The 24,245-nt window shown below is 37.6% G+C and overlaps 1 protein-coding gene across 1 annotated transcript in view; it reads right to left on the bottom strand.

The window, feature by feature from the left end:
* The window catches only part of LOC113510187 (putative U5 small nuclear ribonucleoprotein 200 kDa helicase), a 44,018-nt gene extending 23,213 nt beyond the window's left edge, over positions 1-20,805 (bottom strand). The window contains exons 1-19 of the mRNA XM_052901306.1: positions 20,426-20,805; positions 19,248-19,411; positions 18,154-18,352; positions 16,923-17,034; positions 16,123-16,250; positions 14,130-14,243; positions 13,056-13,305; positions 12,148-12,278; positions 11,171-11,360; positions 10,345-10,478; positions 9,376-9,573; positions 8,333-8,477; positions 5,780-5,916; positions 4,515-4,621; positions 3,314-3,431; positions 2,331-2,428; positions 2,026-2,188; positions 1,170-1,347; positions 228-389 (exon numbers count right to left, since the gene is read on the bottom strand). Coding sequence (XP_052757266.1) covers positions 228-389; positions 1,170-1,347; positions 2,026-2,188; positions 2,331-2,428; positions 3,314-3,431; positions 4,515-4,621; positions 5,780-5,916; positions 8,333-8,477; positions 9,376-9,573; positions 10,345-10,478; positions 11,171-11,360; positions 12,148-12,278; positions 13,056-13,305; positions 14,130-14,243; positions 16,123-16,250; positions 16,923-17,034; positions 18,154-18,352; positions 19,248-19,411; positions 20,426-20,470 — 2,773 coding nt within the window. The 5' untranslated portion in view covers positions 20,471-20,805. The remainder of the gene's footprint in view (positions 1-227; positions 390-1,169; positions 1,348-2,025; positions 2,189-2,330; positions 2,429-3,313; positions 3,432-4,514; positions 4,622-5,779; positions 5,917-8,332; positions 8,478-9,375; positions 9,574-10,344; positions 10,479-11,170; positions 11,361-12,147; positions 12,279-13,055; positions 13,306-14,129; positions 14,244-16,122; positions 16,251-16,922; positions 17,035-18,153; positions 18,353-19,247; positions 19,412-20,425) is intronic.
* Positions 20,806-24,245: the final 3,440 nt, after the last annotated feature.

The following is a 24,245-nucleotide window of genomic DNA, read 5'->3' as shown; positions in this document are numbered from 1 at the left end:
GGAGATCGACCTGACAAGATATATTGGTAGCAGTGGGATTTGTAATCCGCATTACTAACAAACCCTTCAGACAGAGACAGGGAGGCATTCAAGCTGACAATTCTTTTTCTGATAAAATTTGTAAGGGAGTATTGGAAAGCAACACACTTTAGAAGTTGGTTAAGGCCGGGGGCATTGTAAAGCACTATTTCTTAATAACCCTTTCGTATATGAGGTGCTATACTCACCAAGCCAAGTAACAGCATCTCGGAGACTCTGCACTGAGCCGAGCACTATCTCGGCATTGAGCATGTCCGGGAGTCTTCCCACCAGCTGCGACTCGATGGGCAACTGCTGGTTCAGGAGCGACAGGTAGTACTGCAGCTCTGAGTGGTTCGTGATGAGGATACCTGCCAGAGAGAGGTACATACTTTATTTTAATATAAAAAGAATTTCTCTTGATCTTAACAGATCTATTAATCCATTTAAACCATTAGGTTTAAAACTATAACACTAAAAATACGCAGCTAAAGATTATTTTGATCTTGTTACCAAGAAAGTCCAGCATCTGGACCGTAACTTAAAAAAGAAAGATTCAAGCCAAATTAGAAAATCTTTTATTTACCACCTAAATTTCTTTATATAGAAGGATATATTTTCTATATCTAAGAGGTTTGTTTGTATCGAAGCATTTAGCGTTCCATTGTTTCTGCCTACCCTAATGGGAGACAGGCGTGACAGATATGTATGTATGTATGTATTTCTTTATATAACACACTTTACAGCTTATCCAGCTCCCAACTGACTCCACTCCACCTATATTAATGCTGGCTGTATATCTTTATGTTCTTTTCTAGAGAAGATACTTAAGAAGTAGGCTATACGTTTCACCTTTGCCCTTGTGGTTCTGTGGACGATTAGTTCTGACCTGCATCTGAAGAACATTTAGAGTTCTTAGCTCACACTACGTATCTTAATGGCTAGCAGTACACCTAAACGTTCCTAAAGAAGATACTTAAAAAGTAAACTATGCCTCTCACCTTCGCATATGCAGCTCTACCACGGTCAACCAGATCTGCCCTACATCTGGAACACATCCAGAGCTCCCAGCTCACTCCGATTGTCTCTCTATTCATAATAGACCAAACATATCTTCTTCATAGAGTATTAAAGTCTTTTAAGTCTCTTACCTTCGCCCTTGGTATCGTACTGCGGCCGACCAGCTCTTCCCAGCATCTGGAGCACATCCAGCGCTCCCAGCTCACTCCACCTTCCCTTCTCCGGCGAGTACACCTGGGTGCCTTTCACGATGACCGTGTGCGCGGGCAGGTTCACGCCCCAAGCCAGGGTCGCTGTCGACACCAGTACCTGCGACAGTCGTACCGGTATTAATGATCAAACTTTATATATTTCTTAGTAACCAAAATATATGGATAAAAATATAAGGCCAGGTTTGCTGGTTGTTCAGTCATCCAGGTTTATCTAGGTTGTCTGTAAGAGATTGCTTCTAGCGATAAGGCCTCCTTTTGTATATGCACATTCTGTATAAATACTCCTTGTATACATCTCTACTGTGCGCAATAAAGAGTTTATTATTATTATTAAAGCTAAGAAAGAGAGAAAAGTTGTTACTTTTCTCTCTTTCTAGGGAAACCTAGACTGTAGATATATAAGTAAGTGATTTATTTATTTAAATACCAGAGGGAGACTTTCTACAAAAGTCGTTTGCTTGGCCACCTCTGTCCCATTCGTGTTTCAACCGTTAACCAGTTGTGTTTGCATGGCTGTGTTACGGTTTGAAGGGTGGGATATGGCGTGAATTTACAGGGTACAGAGGAACAACAGCTGAGTCCTCAGGAATGGCAACGCACGGGAGGTATCGTGTGCGAAACAGTATACTCTGTTATGTCCATGGTACTGCTCATGTCTATAGGCGACGGTTACCACTTTCCATCAGGTAGCCGTTGCATAAAAAAAATAAAATATGGTACAACCTTTGGGATTATGCGATGTGATTTATTTATTAATAAATAAATAAAAACTGACCTGTATGTGCCGATCAGCGAACAGATCCTCGACGAGTGTCCTGTCCACCCTGCTCATGCCGGCGTGATGTATTGCGAAGCCGTACGGCAGCAGCTCGCGGAGTTCAGGGTTCTTCACCTGTTCCGCCTCGGTACGGAGCACCTCCATACTCGCTGAACCCTCCCTGTGACCAAAACAAAGGTGTTTTTTTTTATAAAACTTGGAAATTAGAATGACAAATACTCTCGCGGCCTACCTAATGAAAAGTGGCATCCGTCTTGTATAGAGAAGAAAGGGATTGTTAGTAATAAAAAAAATAAAGTCACCTAAGAAACTGTCCCAGGGTGTCTTTTTCCAAGCACATGTCGCGTATCGCGCGGGCCGTCTTGCCTGTCTCCTTTCGCGAATGTACGAACACTAATATCTGAAACAAAACATGCACAACGTTGATTGCCATCATATTTAATGAGAGTTCAGCGCTGTTGTTTAAAACACAGGTTTTATAACCAAGTTCAGAGAGGGGGAAAGGGATTGTTAGTAACGAGATTTAATAGCCCCATTGCTAGCAATACACCCTACCAGGTCTACCAACACACGGTTCTCTCTGGAAACCATAGTGGTTAATTCTTGTTCAATTGGTCACTGTGGGCCAACTGAACTACCTTCATCCTCACCTATCACCCTTCACTGGTACCCCACCAGCGTATACCGATAGCGCAGGCGGGGCTCTATTCTTTTTTTTATACAACTTAGAATGGCAAACAAGCTGACGGCCCACCTGATGGAAAGTGGTAACTGTCGTCTACAGACATGAACAGTACAATGGACATAACAGTACACACACATACTGTTTCGCCCATGATACCCCCCATGCGTTGCCATTCCTGAGGACTCAGGTGTTATTCCTCTGTACCCTGTAAATTCACGCTATATCCCACCTGGAAAAAGTGAAAAATTCGGATGCCCGAGCGAATCCGGGGCGAGCGCTTGTAAAATATAAATTTCTTACTCACTATTTCTCTCTCTCTCTCTCTCTTTCTCTCTCATACTCTTCCAAATATGGGGGGGGGGGGGGGTTAGTAACAGAGGCTAAAAATCCTATTGCTAGCAATATACCGAACTAGGTTGATCTCTACGCGGTCTCCCAAGAAACTATCACGGTTAATTCCTGATGAATTCATCATGATGGGCTTCCTGACCCGTTTTCAATCTCACCTATCACCTCTCACTGGTGCCCCGCCAGCGTATACCGTTAGCTCAGGCGGGGTTACCATTCCACTACCACCTATCAGAAGAACTCTAGCCTCACCTGATTCCTGCCGGCGTGCTCCATCGTCTTCTCATACACTATGTCGTTCATGACTTGGAACCGTTTGAGTGCCTTCTTCTCTGTCACACCAATGTATTGCTGCTCCAGTGCCACAGGCCTGTGAGAGAAGGACAGATATAAGTAAAATTTTAACGAATTTTAGAAATATAGAGTACAGTATTTAAAACACCTGACTCCATAGGAATGGCAACACATGGATCATGGGCGAAACAGTATACCATGGTACTGCTCACATCTATAGGCGACAGTTACCACTTTCCATCAGGTAGGCCGTCAGCTTGTTTGCCATTCTAAGTTGTATAAAAACCTATTTTTTTTTTTATAACTGAAACAGTGAATTCAGACCATTATTCTGAACTGAAAACCAGTGGAAATTCTATCAGTAAAATTTTTTTTTATTTAATATTATGTAATCTATGATATTATGTGATAAAATAGAAAAAAATATATTTATATTTATTTATTCATTAAAAATAATTATAACATTATAACAGCAAAAGCCAAATCAATAATATAACAATATTTTATAGCGAAATACTATGAAATACCAAAAAACAGCAATTTAATATATGTATTAAAATTCTACCGTGACCCGCGAAATCAGCTGTGTAAGGTCAACGCTACAAGCGTACGAAAACTACCTACGAAGAAGCGCTATTGGCCTTTTTTTATACAACTTAGAATGGCAAACGAGCTGACGGCCCACCTGGCGGAAAGTGGTAACCGTCGCCTATAGACATGAGCAGTAGCATGGACATAACAGAGTATACTGTTTCGTCCATGACACCCCCCACGCGTTGCCATTTCTGACGACTCAGGTGTTATTCCTCTGTACCCAGTAAATTCACGCCATATCCCACCCTTCAAACCGAAATACAGCCATGCAAACACAACTACTTCATGGTTGAAACACGAATGGGACAGAGGTGGCCAAGCAATCGACTTTTGTACAAAGTCTCCCTCTGGTAAACCCTGACCTGTAGCACTGTACGCGCTGTAGGTATCGCGCGTCGTGTGGATCGTAAAACTTCAAATACATTGCGCGGCGTCAAAAGAATTATTAATTATATGGCCGCGATGCATTTCCGGTGGAAAAACAATCTGCCATCTGATTCATGCCATTCATCTGAATCAGCTGGTTTCGTTTTAGCCAACCTGTCCCTTCCACTCTGTATCTTACCTGAATGAATTGTCGAAGTAGAACAACCCTTGTTCGGGTTTCACCCTCAGGAAAGTCGCCACGTCATTGTAGTTGGGCAGCGTCGCAGACAGACCGACAAGACGGACCTACGATCATTTGAAGCATTCATATATATATATATATATATATATATATATATACTAGCAGCCCGTCCCAGTTTCGCACGGGTGGACATTTTTACAACATTTTAAAAAGTGATTATTGTGAGATAACGATAATAGTTGGACATATAGTGTCGCTAAGTTTTTTACAGTTATTAATATTTTCTTCAATATTGTAGAACATACTTTTGTTCTATCACCAATAGTTTCCGCAGCGCACGCGACCAAATATATTTTATAGCATTTTTTTACACCACGAGTTACGTTAATAAAGTTTTAGTTAAGATTCCTAATCTTCTCTAGCAATAAATATAGCCTATGTTACTAAGAGTGAATGTAGCTTTCTAATGGTGAAAGAATTTTTAAAAACGGCAAAGTAGTTTTTGAGTTTATTCATTACAAACATACACATAAAAATACAAATATTTCCTCTTTATAATATTGGTATAGATGTAGATATATATAGACAGATAGGATTGAATCGGACTAAACGAGAAATTTTTAGGCAAATTGTTAGATCACACATAGAACACAGCCTAGTGTTAACACGGAAACGTGTGTGAATAAAATGGCAGTCGGAGATTGATGGCTAATATGGAAGATTGAGAAGGGAAAAGGGATTGTTAGTAATGGAGACTGAGAATCCCATTGCTAGCAATATACCCAACCAGGTCGATCTCCTCGCGGTTCTCCTGGAAACTATCACGTTTAATTCCTGATGAATTCATCATGATGGGCTAACTGGCCTGTTTTCATCCTCATCTATCACCCTTCACTGGTGCTCCGCCAGCGTGTCCCGTTAGCGCAGGCGGGGTTACCATACCATTTTCACCCATAAAAAAAAAATGGAGTGTTGTGTAACTTCTGGTAGTAACAGTGGCGGTCAATCTTCGAGTGTTGGCAGTCACACACATACTAATGGTAGCGGAATTAAACAAAATAATACTAATAAAATAACCAGTGATACGGACTTCCACTAGGTAACATTACAGGGTGCGTAGATATTGCAAGGCACAAAGGAAACCATGCTGTCTTTGGTAATGGCCACATTCCCATTCATAACTCTATAGGCGCCGACTGCCACTTGACATCAGGTGGACCGTCAGCTTGTTTGTCATTTAAATCTTATAAAAAGACCCCTACCTCTTCCTGGGTCTGCTCAACGGTGCGTAGTGTCCTGGCGACGAGCGCCTCCAGCACGGGGCCGCGCTCGTCGTGCAGGAGGTGCACCTCGTCGATGATGATCAGTCGCACCAGGTTGGTGAACGACCGCTCGCCGCCTGTTCACAACACGTCGATACAAGATCAATCAATTACTCGGGTAACTTAATAAACGATCAATCAATTACTTGGGTAACTTAATAAACTATCGAATCAATTACTCGGGTAACTTAATAAACTATCGAATCAATCACTCGGGTAACTTAATAAACTATCGAATCAATCACTCGGGTAACTTAATAAACTATCGAATCAATTACTCGGGTAACTTAATAAACTATCGAATCAATTACTGGGGTAACATAATAAACTATCGAATCAATTACTCGGGTAACTTAATAAACTATCGAATCAATTACTGGGGTAACATAATAAACTATCGAATCAATTACTCGGGTAACTAAATAAACTATCGAATCAATTACTCGGGTAACTTAATAAACTATCGAATCAATTACTGGGGTAACATAATAAACTATCGAATCAATTACTCGGGTAACTAAATAAACTATCGAATCAATTACTCGGGTAACTTAATAAACTATCGAATCAATTACTCGGGTAACTTAATAAACTATCGAATCAATTACTCGGGTAACTTAATAAACTATCGAATCAATTACTGGGGTAACATAATTAACTATCGAATTAATTACTCGGGTAACTTAATAAACTATCGAATCAATTACTCGGGTAACTTAATAAACTATCGAATCAATTACTCGAGTAACTTAATAAACTATCGAATCAATTACTTGGGTAACTTAATAAACTATCGAATCAATTACTCGGGTAACTACCCTCCGCCAACTGTGTGTTTTTTTTTCACACCGTCAACCGTCACGGACGATAATTTGACCTACTTAAAGGTAAGGAAATATTCCAAGAAAATTCGGGAAATATGTTCTAGATTTCTTTTTTCTGTTCAAGATTCAAACTTGGCGCAGACGATATTGTCCTATATGGTTGGTGGGGGGTTAGTAAACCATCAATCAATTACTAAGGTAACTTAATAAACAATCAATCAAACTAATTATCCATCAATCAATACATCTGTAAGGTGAGAGGCTTAGATTATATAGATAGAGCCACGAGCCTCGAAAACGAGTCAACTTTTTGTTGACGTGTTTTTTATCAGTGTTCTATATACTTACTTAATGTTACAAATTAAAAAAATTTAAACAAAATAAAAAAAAACTATCTAATTTGTCAATGTGGGTGCGTTGCCAAGCGTGGCAACACACTAGCAAAACTCCCAATGGCAAATACCAGGAGCGATCGGCCTTTAGTCCTTTAGCTTGGGGCTGTTCCATATGACAGTCTATAGGGGAGGCCTATGTCAGCAGTAGACACCTTATATAATAATGATGATCTTTCTTAGCTTTATTAAAACCTAGCGGCCCGTCCCGTTTCGCATGGGTGGACATTTTTACAACACTTCCCTTCACTGCTCCGCTCCTATTGATCGTAGCGTGATGAAAAGTATACTATAAACTGCCCAGGAGTATGAAGAATAATTGTACCGAGTTTCGTTGAAATCCGTCGAGTAGTTTTTGTTTCTATAACGAACATACAGACGGACAGACAAAAATTTTACTAATTGCATTTTTAGCATCAGTATCGATCACTAATCACCGCCTAATAGTTATTTTGGAAATATATTTCATGTACAGAATTGACCTCTCTACAGATTTATTATAAGTATAGATATCCATATTATATAGGATATAAAGCTAAACACACACTATATATCAATGAATCAATCAATTAAAAACAATTAATTGGTCTATGAAACAACCAATCAATCTTAGAATCAAACAATTGACCTATGAATCAACCAATCAATCCACAAATTAATCCATATATTAATAAATCAATCAATTTATATGTGAATCGATTAATTAAACTATCAATTAATGAATCAAACTATTTGTTTGTTTCAGACAAGTTTAAATTTTACAGTTTGTTTTTTTTTAACATTGAAAATGAAAAATTTTCAGACTTTTTCAACGCGTTTATTGACTGCGAATTGAATTCAATATTATAAGAAGATTGTGATTAATTGCTAATAATAGAAATTAACTAAACCATAGACTATGAATCAATCGACTACATAATTAATCCATCGTTTAATTAATCCATCGTTTAATTAATCAATCAACTAATGAATGAATCAATCAACACAATTATTATACCAATATTATGGCCGTGTGATCCCGGCATAGAATAGGCCACCCCTTCCTTTCCCGTGAGTGTCGTAAGAGATCACTAAGCGAGGGCGAAGGATGCGCAACAGTATACCTCTTTAAACATCTTCAAAGCCTAACTACGGTTGCCAATCCGCCTGACAAGCGTGGCAATTACTGGATAAACTCTCTAATTGACTGATATGATGGCATATATAAATACTATCCACTTCATTCAAGAGTTAGATACCGTAGCCAATTTATGCCAATTATACATAATAATACAGACCTTTCCTGGTGATGATGTCCCACTTCTCTGGTGTGCAGACGATCAGCTGGGTGGCCTCAATCTGTTCCCTGGTGAGCTGGTGGTCACCGGTCAACTCGGACACCTTCATGTTGTACGCCGATAGACGCTTGCTGAAGTTACCCACCTGCCGAGAGAGACATTGGTCAAAACCTTCACAAGACATGTGTACGCGCATAGCTGAAAGCTTTGCTACATCCTGGGGGTCATTCATGTCATCCAGACAATTCTGGGGTCTTAGCGGATGATAATGAAATGGTAATCCTTACACTTAACAAGTAGATTTTGTTCCAGGAAAAAAAAACATACATAAATTCAACATACATACATTGGTTATTTTAAATTAAAAACAAAATTCCTGAAGCGATTTTATTAAAATTTCCATGGGACCAATCTGAATGTGTACACTTTAAGATAAAAAAATAAAAATATAACAAATCAGTTTACATATGATAAGTTTCAACAGTCTTCAAAAAGAAAGAGGTTCTCGATTCGGTTGTATTTTAAACCAATTTGAATTTTTTTTTGTCTGAAAGGATATACTTTCAAGTCCTATAGAGATTTTATAAAAAAAAAAGGATAAAACTTTGATAAAATTTTCATATAAAAACTAAACTACTGAGTTCATTAGACTAAAATAACTGGTTTTGCTACGATTGGAGGTTTTTTTTAGAACATAATTTGTTTATTCTGAAGTCGGTTGAAAACAAATTCAACTTCAAAATAACTGATCTTCTTAGGGTTCCGTATCTTCAAAGGGAACAGCGGAACCCTTATAGTATCACTTCGTTGTCTGTTAGTCCGTCAAGACCCTTTTTCTTAGCAACGCGTTGAGGTATCAATTTGAAATTAATATCATATACTCAGGTCTGAAATCTCTTAAAGCAGTGAAACTATCAAGCTTCTAAATCGATACGGTCATTGCGCGAATGCGATCCGCACTTGACTTTTTTTTATATAACGAAATATTATTACTTTAAAGTCGGTTTAAAAGAAGTATGCATATACCGCGTATAAAAGCTTACCATCTCCTGCACGAGGGAGCGCATCGGCGCCACGTATATCATCTTGAAGTCGTTTACGTTGACGGAGCCGTCGTCGTTGACGTGCTTGCCCACCTCGCGCAGGATGCACAGCAGCGCCACGTTGGTCTTGCCGGCGCCGGTGGGCGCGCACACCAGCAGGTTCTCGTCAGTCTCCAGCGCAGCCTTCGAGATGCGGCTCTGTGGGCGTAGCGATAAACACACTTCCTTCACATACTATTTCTGCATTATTTTCCTTTGTCTAGTGTTCTAATTATCATTGGAATTATGGTTGTATATTGTTTTTTTTTTTTCTATTTAATTTAACCTACTCTCCAAAAATAAGCATAATATTGTCTGGTATACAAATTGGGAATCCAATTTGTTCAAATTATTCTAGATATAAGCTCTTGATTCCAGATGTAATATTAAAATAAAATAAAAATATGGCAACTTTCTTCTTTAACCTACTCTCCAAAAATAAGCAATCTCCAAAAATAATATGTATATCAGACAATATTATATTGTCTGATATACATATTGGAAATCTGTAATTGGCCAATGCATGGTGTAAATTTAATATTTCAAATTATTTTAAATATAAGCTCTTGATTTCAGATGTAATATTAAAATAAAATAAAATAAAAATATGGCCGTGTGATCCCGGCATAGAATAGGCCACTTCCCTCCTATCCTGTGGGTGTCGTAAGAGCCGACTAACGAGGAACGAGAGATGGGCAGCTGCATCTCTGTTAAAACATCTCTAAAGCCTGACTGCGGTTGCCAATTCGCCTGTCAAGCGTGACAATTACTGGCAAAAATAATATTGGATAACAGACTTTTAACATATTTGTAAATAGATATCCGACCGATATGGGCGATATCGAAATGGGTGATGACCTTTATTCAGTGGAACCCAATATATAAATATCGGATTGGTATCCATATTACCCATGTCTAATATAAACCCACCTGTATCCTGTTGAGGGTCTTGAAACCGTCAAAAGCTGGTTGCACATATTTGGGTAACTTCTCAATTGGTACAAGGGTCTCGTCCTCTTCGAATGGCTTAGGTTTCAGGGCTGGCACATGCACTTCTTCGTAACCTGAACAGAAATATTATATATTCAAGGTGTGAAGGGTGCGATATGGCAGTGAATTTACAGGGTACAGAGGAATAACAACCGAGTTCTCAGAAATGGCAACGCATGGGCAATATCATGGGCGAAATAGTCTGTTATGTCCATGGTATTGCTCATGTCTATAGTAGACGGTTACCATTTTCCATCAGGTGGGCCTGACTTGTTTGACATTCTAAGTAGTAAAAAAAATCAAAGTGGTTGAAAATATTTTAAAGGCTAAACCCTGCAATTGAGAATAACATAGTGACGTCAGATACAATGACGTTTAAAAAAATTGTTAAAAATTTCCCATACTGACAGCAGTGCAGATAGCAGAGTGATGTGGTAGGTTGACTGGTAGAGAATGCTTATAGCATTAAGTCCAGTCCGCCTTTTGTACCACATTTCATTGGTTAATATAGTTTAAATAAATAAATGTGGGTTGAAATCCGCTTCCATCCATTGAAGGTTATTTTTTCAAACTGTAAAGGTGATTACTATTTACTCGATAGCAAACTAACTTGATAGCAAAGACACCATATCTAAATATTTTTTTTTTAGTAATCTTTCAATCTATGTATCTTTGGGTAAAACACTAAGTTTCACTGGTGGAACACTTGAAAGGCAAATAATAATTCAATTTTCGTCACTTAAAAAACAAACTATAACAAACATACCTTTCCGCTGTTTTCTGAAGGATCCGGGTGGCAGCTGACACCTCTTGTTGGCCATGAAATGAGCTCCGGCCGCGAACACAAGATCCTCGAGCTGCAGCATCTTGCGGGAGCCGCTCACCTGGCCTGTGCCCTCGCCTGTCTCCACTTCGGATTTGTGCCGTTTACGCGGCGCCTCCGATTGCTTGTCCATCTGTGAGATATTAACAAAGTTGGTGCCGTGACCAGGATTGTAGCAGTAATTAAAAGAAATTAAACATTTTTTTAAGACAAGAAAAAGATGGTGCTGATTTTTAAAGCGGCGTAGTGAGGCGGGTCGTTGGGCTCCCTATAATATGGTTGAACACAACGATAGTTGGCACATCCGTCATACTCGTGAACGGGCGCTTCTAGTAGGAACTGGTCTATTTAAGAATACTATGACTGATTGTAGCTTGGTAGTTTTATATTTTCTTTTCATTATAAATACGAAGTTTGTGATAGTAGTTTTATCCATTCATAATTTTATTTGGTTGTAAACTTCACTTTTATTTGAGAAAAAAAGCAACAGCCGTATTACTTGCCTGTTGCAGCTGAGAAAACTAAAATTTCATTCCGAACTGGAGTGAAATTATGAATCTACCAATAAAAGACATGACTATTTAAAAATTTTTATTATTAAGTTTACTTGAATAAAAATATCTATTACTAGCAACCCGCCCCGGCTTCTCACGGATGCAACGCTGATAGTAAATAGCGGCACATTAGAAACCTCTAAATCATCAGTATTTCTCTACTATATTACGCATGTACCTTCCCTTTAAATCACTCTATTTATTAAAAAAACCACATCAAAATCCATTGCGTAGTTTTAAAGATCTAAGCATACATAACGACAGACAGCGGGAAGTAACTTTATTTTATACTACGAGTATTTAGGGATATAATACTATTAGTAACTGCCAAAGTGAGGCAATTGATAGTCACGGATAAAAACTGACCTCGTCATCCCCTTTCCCCGTCTCCAGTTGTGCTAATATTTTCTGCAAGTGCGGCTGGCGAGACATTTCATCCCTAATCGCCGCCCGCTCGCTCTCAGACTGCGATGAGGCTAACTTTGTGCAGTATAGAACTGTGAACAAAATAACATTTTTTTTATATACAATTTGTAATATCATCATCATCACAGTCATTATCTGTAAGAAAAGACCTGAGTAACCAACATATATAACAATGAAATTATCCTGTATGGAAGCTTTTCAATGTATGACAATGGAATGGTCACCCCGCCTGCGCTAATGATAAACGCTGGCCGGGCACCAGTGAGGTGATATGTGGGGATTAAAGGGCAGGTCATTTAGCCCACCTTGATGAATACGCCTGGAATTAAGCACGATGGTTTACAGAGGAAACCACGTGGAGGTTAACCTGATAGAGTATATTGTTTGAAATAGGACTGATAGTCCGCATTACTAACAATCCCTACCCCTTAGGGTATTGAGGCTTAATAACACCATAGTACACAGGAATGTATCATAGGGGTGCCATTAACTACTTTCCATCAGGTAAGTCATTTGTTTGCTTGCTATTTAAAATACCATAAAATCTAAAAGATTAATTATACACACACTATTAAAAATGATATTATTTATTTCATCAACTGTACTTTACAGTTCCCTAGTACGCTCACCCGGGGGGAAGGGATTGTTAGTAATGGGGTCTAATGAACCCATTGCTAGCAATACACCGTACCAGGTCGACCTCCACGCGGTTCCCTGGCCTGCTTTCATCCCCTACTGGTGCCCCGCCAGCGTATACCGATAGCGCGGGCGGGGTTACCATGCATTACTAAAAAAACATCCCCCCTCCCCCTGTACTAAATTTGACCAACCATTTGTATTATACTCACTCATGTGTCTATATTTGTTTAAAACTTTCACAAAATCAAAGCAGTCGTATCCTAGCAGCAGAACCAGCCTATTCTCCAGGTCTCGGTCGTCTGCGGCGTCAGCTAGCGCCTTCAGCACCTCGCTGGACTTCGCTTGGGAGACCATGGCGTCGGGGAAATGGCGGGAGAGCCGGCGTTGGAGCCAGTACGCGTCGATGTCCATGGGGTGGAGTACTGTGTCCCGACGCTTTTGTGTTTGCTCTTCTGATAGCTGAAAGATCAAGGTTAAATGTTTACAAATTAGTTCTATAGGCACTCTAAGTAATTTACATTTTTTATGGATGATAATGCAATGGTAACCCCGCCTGCGCTATCGGTATACGCTGGAGGGGCACCAGTGAAGGATGATAGGTGAGAATGAAAAGGCAGATCAGTTAGCCCATCGTAATGAATACACCTGGAATACAGCATGATGAATTCCAGACAAACAGGTCGAGCTAACAGGGTATATAGCTAGCAATGAGACTGGTTGTCCACATTACTAACCCTCCCCCTCCCAACCCCAATATTTTATATTCGACACTTTTATAAATTTATACATTTCTATTGAATATCATATTTTGATATCAGCCCTTAACTATCCACTGTTGAGTTGCCACACTTGGCAGGCGGCAGGCGGCTTGGCAACCGCTGTTAGGCTTTCGGTGAAGTTTTAAGAGGGACGCTGCTGCTCATCCCTCAACCTCCCCTAGTCGCCTCTTACGACACCCACGGGAAAGAAAGAGATGGCCCATTCTATACCGGGATCACACAGTAATTTGTATTGATACAAATTCATTTATTTTTTTATAACAAGATCCATTTTGTGATTCATGGTGCTGTTCGTATAAAGCTATAAGCAACTCATTTGAACTAATTTCAATAAAAAAGTTTCTTAATGGGAAAAGTTGCTTATAGAAAAAAAAGAAGTATAAAAATACTTACAGTCTGGAAAATATTTTTACTTATTTCTTTTACTAACTAAGCTGACTAGATAAATATAATATAAAAAATGTTGCTTATATAGAGCGTTCACTGTATTAATAAAAAACTCACGTTAGTATGTATAGCGTTCCTCCGCCCCTCCCCGTCGCTGTCTTCATCGCCGCTGCTGTTTTTCTCTTTTTCGTTATCTGTACCTTCGCCGTCTTCCTTATCTTCTTCGCGGACCTGCAATAAGGGGTCACACCCTTAGAAGTGGGCAATATATAGATATAACTATATATTTAAGTTACAATATATTGGTTTAATAACAAATAAACGTTAAAATAAGTCTGTTATACATAAAAAATATTGCTTTTTTTATGCAGCCTAGAATGGCAAACACGCGGACAGTCCACCTGATAAAAAGTGGTATCTGTCGTCTATAGATATGAGCAGTGCCATGGACATAACAGAGTATACTGTTTCGCCCATGATACCCTTCATGCGTTGCCATTCCTGAGGACTCGGGTGTTATTCCTCTGTAACCTGTAAATTCACGCCATATCCCACCCTTCAAACCGAAACACAGCCATGCAAACATAACTGCTTCACGGTAGAAACACGAATGGGACAGAGGTAATGCAACGACTTTTGTACAAAGTCTCTCTCTGGTAATAATATTGGATAACATACTTACCATATTCGAAAATAGATATCCAACCGATATGGGCGATAAAGAAATGGGAAGTGACCTTTTTCCACCATCAATGTCTAGAGGAAACCAATATATAGATATTGGATCGGTATCAATATTATCCATGCCTAGTCTTTAATACCAAACACTTATGTCTGTGAGTAAAGTAAGTCACTTTAAATTACAGTTAAAAAAATGGTTACTGGAATGCAATTTTTATTCAATAAATGACTTTTTAAAAAATTAAATGTATGTATGTAAATGTATAATTCAGTTGTATTGTACGCCATTTGTTATGTTTTTGACTTGTTATGTATTTGTTTTTGTTTAGTTTGCATTTATAATAATAATAATAATCATTTATTTACAAAATATTGGTGATTGCCAGTAACAGATCTTAAGTTATAGTTGTTCAGCAATATTTACCATTTCGGTGTGTAAATGTTTTTTTTTTTTTTTATAATATCCAAAATAAGTCAAATTAACATCAACAAAACCAATTACTTCAAATTACAATCACTAATAAGCTCTTACAATGTCAAGTATCACAAATTACATCTATTCAAAAAGTCTTTCACAGAATAGAAACAACCATCAATCAAATAGTCAAACAATCTTCTCCTAAACTGTGTGTTGGTCAAATTTTTAACATTATAAGACAATTTGTATTTGTTTAGTTCTGCTGCCTTTGGTATGTGTGAGACTGCCAAAATGTATGGATTTTTTTTTTGATGTGTTAAAATGGAATGGTAACCCCGCCTGCGCTAGCGGAATACGCTGGCGAAGCACCAGTGAAGGGTGATCGATGAGAATGAAAACAGGCCAGTTAGCCCATCATGATGAATCCATCAGGAATTAACCACGACAGTTTGCAGGGGGATCCGCGTGGAGGTCGACCTGGTTGGGTATATTGCTAGCAATTGGATTCTCAGTCTCCATTACTGACAATCCCTTTCCCCCCAATATTTATGGATTGACTCCTACTAGGCTATTAGTATACGTAAGCCACTAAAAAGTAAGTAGCATGTACTGAAATAAAAACTTGCATGCCTTCAGATAAGCCGAAATGTGTAGCTCAATAAAATTTAACGCCATTTGTACCACATTTCGAGCAAATAAATAAATTATTATTATTAAAAAAGGTGTTTCTAACTGATAGGTCAATCCTTACATACAGACATTCCTTATGAGGCCTGGCATAGTCGCCCAGGTGTACTGAAGCCTCAACAAAATAAAAAGTAACCATTTTTTTTTTCTTTTACAACGCAGGGGGCAAACGAGTATGCGGCTCACCTGATGGTAAGTGACTACCGCCGCCCATGATCACTCACAACACCAGCGGCATTGCAAGTGTGCTGCCGGCCTTTTAAAAAGGAATATACTGATTTCTTGAAGGTTATGTTGTCGTATCGGTTCGGAAATATGCCATACCTCTCCATATGCATCCTCATCGTCTTCCTCTGAAGACTCCTCAAATTGCACATTGATTCCATATGTCTCATCTATTTCAGTGTTGCCTTCAGACGATGTGTTTATATTGAAATCTGTTATCTTTTTACCTGAAACAGACAAATAATCACTACATAGTATAAAACAAAGTCGCTATCTGTCCATCCTTATGTATGCTTAAATCTTTAAAACTACGCAACAGATTTTGAAGCGGTTTTTTTAATAGATAGAGTGATTCAAGAGGAAGGTTTATATGTATAATACATGCATAATATTGTAGAGAAACAATGATAATTTTAGAGGTTTCTAATGTGATGTCGTAATGTAATGGAGGCCCGGCGGCGCTATTTACCAGAGGGAGACTTTGTACAAAAGTCGATTGCTTGGGTACCTCTGTCCTATTCGTGTTTCAACCGTGAAGCAGTTGTGTTTGCATGGCTGTGTTTCAGTTTGAAGGGTGGGATATAGCGCGAATTTACTGGGTACAGAGGAATAACACCTGAGTCCTCGGGAATGGCAACGCATGGTGTATCATGGGCGAAACAGTATACTCTGTTATGTCCACGGTACTGCTCATGTCTATAGGCGACGATTACCACTTTCCATCAGGTGGGCCGTCAGCTTGTTTGCTATTCTAAGTTGTATAAAAAAAAAATTTGTATCAGCATTGCACCCGTGCGAAGCCGGGGCGGGTTGATAGTAACAATTAAATAAATACACCAGTAAAGTCATTTGAGACACCCCTTTTAAATTTCGAATTTATCATTCAATTACTGACTTACCTAAATTAACTAATAATGCAAATCTTTCATCAGCTATGGGTCCCAGTAGCAATTCTATTTCTTTCTTCTTCTCTAGATCCTTCAGTTTATCATTTTTCAGTACTACCAACACCTAAAAAATTAGAAAGCATATATTAAACTTTTTAGCAGTAACTGATAGTACTGAAGGCTGTTTTTTTTAATAGTTAAAAATAGAATGGTAACCCTGCCTGCGCTATCGGTATACGCTGGCGGGGCACCAGTAAGAGGTAATAGGTTCCAAATGAAAGCAGTAGGCCTACCATGAAATGATTTCCGAAATTTCGGGGACGAACGAAACAGAAAATTGATCTTAAAATTACATAATACATGCCGTTTAAAATTATTAAAAATGTTAAAATATCGTTCCTCTGGACTATTAGGATAGGATTTATGATGAATGAAATGTTAAGCTCCATTTACTGGGTCGATTTCGGTACAAACAAAAATACGAAATTGAGCCCGAAAATTCGGAATTTCATTTCATGGTAGACCACCAGGTCAGTTAGCCCATCGTGAAGAATTCCACGAGGATTAACCACGATGGTTTCCAGGGGGAACCGCGTGGGGGCCGACCTGATAGGACACATTTCTAGCAATGGAGCTGTTAGACTCCGTTACTAAAAATCCCTTTCCCCCCCTAGTAGAGGGTTAGCTCTTTGCTAGCAAGGAGACATGCTAGCAAATATGCTAGGCGCAATAATATTTTTGTTTTCTCAAGAGAGGCAAGAGTTGAAACTTGTTCAGGAGGCAGGTAAATTCCCATTACCTATTTCTTTAGTTTGCATTGATGTTTACTATGTGTTATTTACCTTGATTTATTTAGTATATTTATATATATGTATGTTTATATAACTTAGTCTTACTTTAATATAAATGATATTTAGAATATTAAGCATTTTGTTGGGTTACTTTATTTGTATTTACTGTGTCCGACTTGCGCCATCTACCTTTCTCTCTCTACTATTTATGTTAGGTTGTCTGTAAGAGATTGCTTTTAGCTATAAGGTTGCCTTTTGTATATGCACATTCTATATAAACACTCCTTGTGTACATTTCTTTTATGTGCAATAAAGAGTTTATTATTATGTTCCTAGGTCGGCAAACATGAATTGCGTTGTTGTTGATTTTCCATCAGCACAATGATTACACCATAATGGATAGATGATCGAGATAAGACAAAATATAATTGGTATCCAGTCAGTGTACTAACCTCATCACACGCCCCACACAGTATGTCCCTGGGCTGGTCTCCGAGCGCGCTCTGCATGAACGACAGTAGAAGCTCGTACGCGTGCCGCGTGTGCTGTGCCCGCGGCCGGTACAGCACGCCGGGCGAGTCGTCCGCCCACGCTACGCGCGCCGTCTTCGACTTTGACAGCTCGTATGATGCTTCGTCACGTTTCTGTCGCCTTGCAAATTAAAAAAATAATTATAAAAGCATGTCTTCATTGAAAGTAGTTGGACAAGTAAACATTTTTTTTTATTAATTGCTCGCCATTGCTTTTCCATTCCATTTTTAAATATTTTTTAATCATTACATATTCCATGTGTATACTAACAAAAAGAAATACTATTTAAAATTGGAAGCATCAGTAGTTGCCGAGATATAGTGCTGTAACAGAAGGACTGATGTACCAAAGTGCACAATAAGGATTCCTTTGTACTTTTTATTACAATTTTTTTTTTATATACCACAAATTTATACGCATAAGGCAGGCACACAAACGAAAATTGTATTTAGCTTTATGTATTTTGTTTTATCACTTATGTTATCTCGCTTTTTTTTTATATCTATGTTGTAATTTGTGTGCTGTAAGTAAGTAATGCAAATAAATTATCTATCTATAAGTCCATCTAACTGTAAGTGGTCACTGTAACATGTCACATGCATGTTGTTGATCCTAATCATTAGAAAATTCACAAATATAATCCATAATGGGGTAGTCCAGAGATATTTGTCAACTTGCTGCTGTTGTAGTGAATGTCACTTTAATATGTACTTTAAAATGTAGACAACATGTTTACATTTCAAAGAATATACATATTAAAATCTAACGTTTAATATGTTAGATTCAAGATATTTAGTTGTGTTTTTCATCACTGGAAAGAAATTATATTTTTATATATTTTTTAAATGCCATTACAGAAGATGCCTAAAAAGCAGCATGAAAGAGTACTCAATAGCATAGCATTTAGATTTAGCTCTTTAAAAATTTAATATATATGCATCTGAATACATCTAAAAGTTAAAAAAAAAAAAATTAAAAAGCATAATAAACATTATAATTTATAAACAGCACTTACTTTGCTTTTCTTTCTTCAGCTTTGTCTGGCTTAGTTCTCTGTGCTCTGTCACCCATACGGGTCCCACCGAGTTTGCCCGAGAGTGACAGAACCTCACCGGTCGCTTCATCTCGTCCACGTCGCTCTATCAATCTCACATCGGCTTGTAAGACAAGATTGGAGTTCTGTGTAATAAGAATTCAGTACTTAAAATACATAAATAAATTTTACTTCATAAATTATGAACCCAGAAACTAATCATAGAGATTAGGTCCTGGTAAATTAATTACAATGGTCTGACTGATCATTTGATTGATCGACAATTGATCATCATGATCACCAATCACCCCTCACTAGTGCCCTCCAGCATATACTATTTTTTTTTATACAACTTAGAATGGCAAAGTGGTAACCGTCGCCTATAGACATAAGTAGTACCATGGACATAACACAGTATACTGTTTCACCCATGATACCCCTCATGTGTTGCCTATCCTGAGGACTCAGATGTAATTCCTCTATACCCTGTAAATTCACACCATATCCCATCCTTCAAACCGAAACACAGTCATGCAAACACAACTGCTTCACGGTACAAAACATGAATGGGACAGAGGTACCTAAGCAATCGACTTTTGTACAAAGGTGATTGTGACCTTTGGAAAAATTACAAATATAGCAAACAGGGTTTCTGATCCAATTTGATTCATCAAAAAAAGGTCCCCTTGCATGTACATATGCTTTTTCAAGCAACTTCTAAAAGATTCTCAATTTCGTTGTAATTACAGATTGTTCCTATGGAAATTTTATCAATATCGGTCCAGTACTTCAGTTTTTAAACTGGTTTTGTCATAAAGTTTTCATTGTGAAACACAATTTTAAATTATTCGTTAAAAAAATTAAAAAATACACAGAATAAGGCAGTTCAGCAGCCAACCTTTGTCTATTTAGTCTAAATAGTTTTCGATAAAGTTTTCTGTTTCCTGTTTTACCGTTCCTTTTGGTGTCCGTATACATTTATCTAGACAATATTTGTAATTGCGTTTAAAAAATATGACCATGATTCTTAAAAATTTACGTATTATCCCGCCTATAATTTTAATGGATAATAAAATGGCACTTTTGACTTATTAATAAAAGAAATTAATGGTTCAAACTAAATAAAAAACCAAAATAACAAATTTCAAAATAATACTTACAGCTTTATATTCATATTGTAGCTGTCTGGCAGCCGCATCCGCCATAACGATGGCTTATTGTAAATACACAATACAATGTCACAATTATAAAGAATTAATACAATATTTCTTGGCAAACATACGAAAAACAGTTTATCAGTAATTGTAATATTATTGTAGGTTATGCCGAAGCAATACCGCCATTTTTATTACTTGTCAAAATTATCCTTTTTAAAAAGTGCTCGAGCAGCATTAGATAGAAGTCTTTTCACCAGATACTTTTAATGAGATCGGGGGGCATTTATCTAGTAATTAATTAGTTTAGTGATTAGAAATTAATCGCTTGCGAAGTAGTCGTGCAGTGTTTGTTTTTATAGGAAACCCACTTTCTATTTTTTAGATAGAAGAATACCTATTAATCGTAGTTCGTCCAGTATGTTGGTTAACCTGTTTTTCAATTTTTAACCTATGAATGATAACCATAGATAAGAAATTGTAGTTGGCCTGCGACTTCAATAAAAATATTAAATAAGTATATACTATTAACATGCGTATAATCAGCTGATTTTGATCAGCTCTTTATCAATTGCTTATGCAGCAGGAGTTCATTATTCTCATTCGATACTTATTGTTATTACTTTTTATGTTGCAGAGGACAATAAACTAAAAACCACATGGATAAATTCTTCTATAATAACATTTATTATCACTATGTTTGTATTCTTGTCAAAAGTTTAATGATCTTTATTTATTACTCTATATTACTATTAGGTATCTACGTAAAATATGCTCATATCTGTCATATATCTACTTATTTATGTGACATATAACTAATCACGTAGATACATTGATATAATATTATGTCATACAAGTAACTCAGAGCTCAATTACAAACAATTTACTAATGATAGAAAAAGTTTTAATCCGTTACTAAAATTAGATAGAAGAACCACAGAAACCTTAGCATAGAACTTTATCGTGACTGAAACTGTTAAATTTTACAATAGGACCAATTTAATTGCACATAAATTCCCAAGGTCACGCGGAAAACGTCACAATGCAGATGACCATCATCTTCCTACCCTTATCCCAATTATTATATGGGGTCGGCGTAATATGGTTTTATGCATATTACTAAAGGATTTGGCTTATAGTTTTACGACCGGCCGCCTGCTTGACGTCACACCTCTTTGTTGTTTGTGCATTTGTTGGTGGTTTCCGCCACCTGCGGTTTGAGGGAAAATATTGAGGAAAAAAAAAGAATGCAGATATTAGACGATTTTAATATGAAAAAATTAGAACACAGTGATTTTTTAGGGTTACGTACCAAACAGATACAAAGAACCCTTATGATGCGACATTGTCTGTCAGTCCATTACAACGTCTTTGTCTGTCACAACGCTATATATTAGTAACTACTTATGCTATCGATTTGAAATTTGGAATAGTTTTTTATATCATTTGCCCGCAAATATATATAATATTTTGTAATTTTTTTATCATTCCCTCTTATCATCGAAGTTTCTGAAGCGAAAAATAAAATATTGTATCTAACATCGTTTTTTGAGATTTTAATAAAAAATCTCCAAAACCAAGTTCAGTTATTAATGTAGTAGCACTCACCAGTATTAAGCAACGCCGAGATCAGGATTAGTATTAAGGAAGACCAGGTGCAGGATTTTAATTTATCTACACTAGTTAATATTGGTCTGTGAACTTGCTAGTTCTGTCAATGTTCAGAGTAAGTATAGACAAAAGGGTAATCAGTCATTTTTTATTCTATTTTTTTTTTTATTTTACATTGACAGGCGTTGCTGGAATGCATATCACCTGTCATTGAACCAAGGAGGTTTTGTAACAGTTATGCAGTCTAGTTATTATCCACAATTATGACCCAAAATAAGAAATTACGAACTGTAGTATCAGTAATAATAACTACTTTTTTTTTAATAGATAATAATGGAATGGCAACCCTGCCCGCGCTAATGGTATACACTGGCGGAACACCAGTGAGGGATGACAGGTAAGAATAAAAAGGCAGATCAGTTAACCTATCGGGATGGGGGGGAAAGGGATTGTTAGTAATGGAGACTGAGAATCGCATTGCTAGCAATATACCCAACCAGGTCGACCTGCTCGCGGTTCTCCCTGGAAACTATCATGGCTAATTCCTGATGAATTCATCATGATGGGCTAACTGGCCTGTTTTTATTCTCATCTATCACCCTTCACTGGTGCTCTGCCAGCGTATCCCGTTAGCGCTGGCAGGGTTACCACATCATTTTCACCCTAAAATAAAAAACTTATCGGGATGAATACACTTGGAATTCAGCAAGATGGTTTCTACTGGGGACCACGTGGAAGTCACTGGCGATCAGCATTACTAACAATGTCTTCCTCCCCAATAATAATTATTAGGTGACTAATTCGTATAAGAAATACAATGAAAGTAATTTTTTATGACATATATATTTATTTATGTACAGAACCCTCGGCGTGTGAGTTCAACTCGCACCTTTTTTTCTTCAGCGCTCCATCGTGCATTCGCCTAAAAACTATAAGCAGATTGTTTGAACAAGAAGTTGGTGGAGAGGTCTGTCCTTCAAGTAAAGAAACCAGCTTGTTATTGTTATCCATTAATTTTCCTATTCATTACTTAGTAGTCAAGTGAGGTCCCAGATGTGATACGCTTAAACCTTTTTACTTTTACAGATACACTTAAAGTTCTAAAGTGTAATGTTTTTTTTATACTACTTAGAATGGCAAACAAGCTGACGGCCCACCTGATGGAAAGTGGTAACCGTCGCCTATAGACATGAACAGTACCATGGACATAACAGACTATACTGTTTCGCCCATGATACCCCCCATGCGTTGCCATTCCTGAAGACTCAGGTACTATTCCTCTGTACCCAGTAAATTCACGCCATATCCCACCCTTCAAACCGAAACACAGCCATGCAAACACAATTGCTTCACGGTTGAAACACGAATGACAAATAAGTGTTTTGTATGTTCTTACTCTATACTCAAATTCTTGTTTGTTAATCTGAAGACATTCATATAGTTCAGATCTTTAAACGAACTATGAATCATTTGCTATCATTTCTGGGGTCTTATTTGAAATCTTTTGAGGATTTCAACATTGGAGTTCTTTGCAGAGCCCCATAGTTAAATTTTATGTCTACTTTAATTTTTAAACACTATTTCATAGACTAGAAGTTTATTTTTCAGAGGTACAGATGATGCACGACCTAAAAGTCAGTGAAACTTCCCAGTTGTAAATTAAGCGCATTCCGTTTTTTCTCTATGTGATGTCTCCACGTTTGTTTACGGCCGAAATGTACATATATCAAGTCTTTGGCAGTTTCTTCAGAGGAATCATATGTTCCTAGTGCTAACTATGGTAGTGGATTTACAGGGCACAGAGGAATAACACCTGAGTCCTCAGGAATGGCAACGCATGCGGGGTATCATGGGCGAAGCAGTACACTCTGTTATACCCATATCTATAGGCGACGGTTACCACTTTCCATCAGGGAGACCGCCAGCTTGTTTGCCATTTTAAGTTGCATAAAAGAAACTAACTTGTTAACTAACAAAAAAAAAAAAGAAAAAATAATAAAACCGTAAATTTGTAGTTATATTACATTTTTTTTTAACTTGATGATTTCGTATTTTTCGCACGGGGCACTTTAGTGATGTCAAAAATGTGATAAAGCCAATTTCCATAATATCAGTGATGTCACTATTGCCGTTCATAGACTTAACATACTTATCGCCGCTAGACAAGTGACGCAGAGTAATATTTAATTGTTTAATGCCGACTAGTAGACCTTTA

The sequence above is a fragment of the Galleria mellonella genome, unplaced genomic scaffold, assembly GCF_026898425.1.
Source record: "Galleria mellonella isolate WM207_F2 unplaced genomic scaffold, CSIRO_AGI_GalMel_v1 utg778, whole genome shotgun sequence".
Taxonomy (NCBI): domain Eukaryota; kingdom Metazoa; phylum Arthropoda; class Insecta; order Lepidoptera; family Pyralidae; genus Galleria; species Galleria mellonella.
Note: the sequence above shows the minus strand (reverse complement) of the source record. Positions and strands in the feature narration are given on the sequence as shown.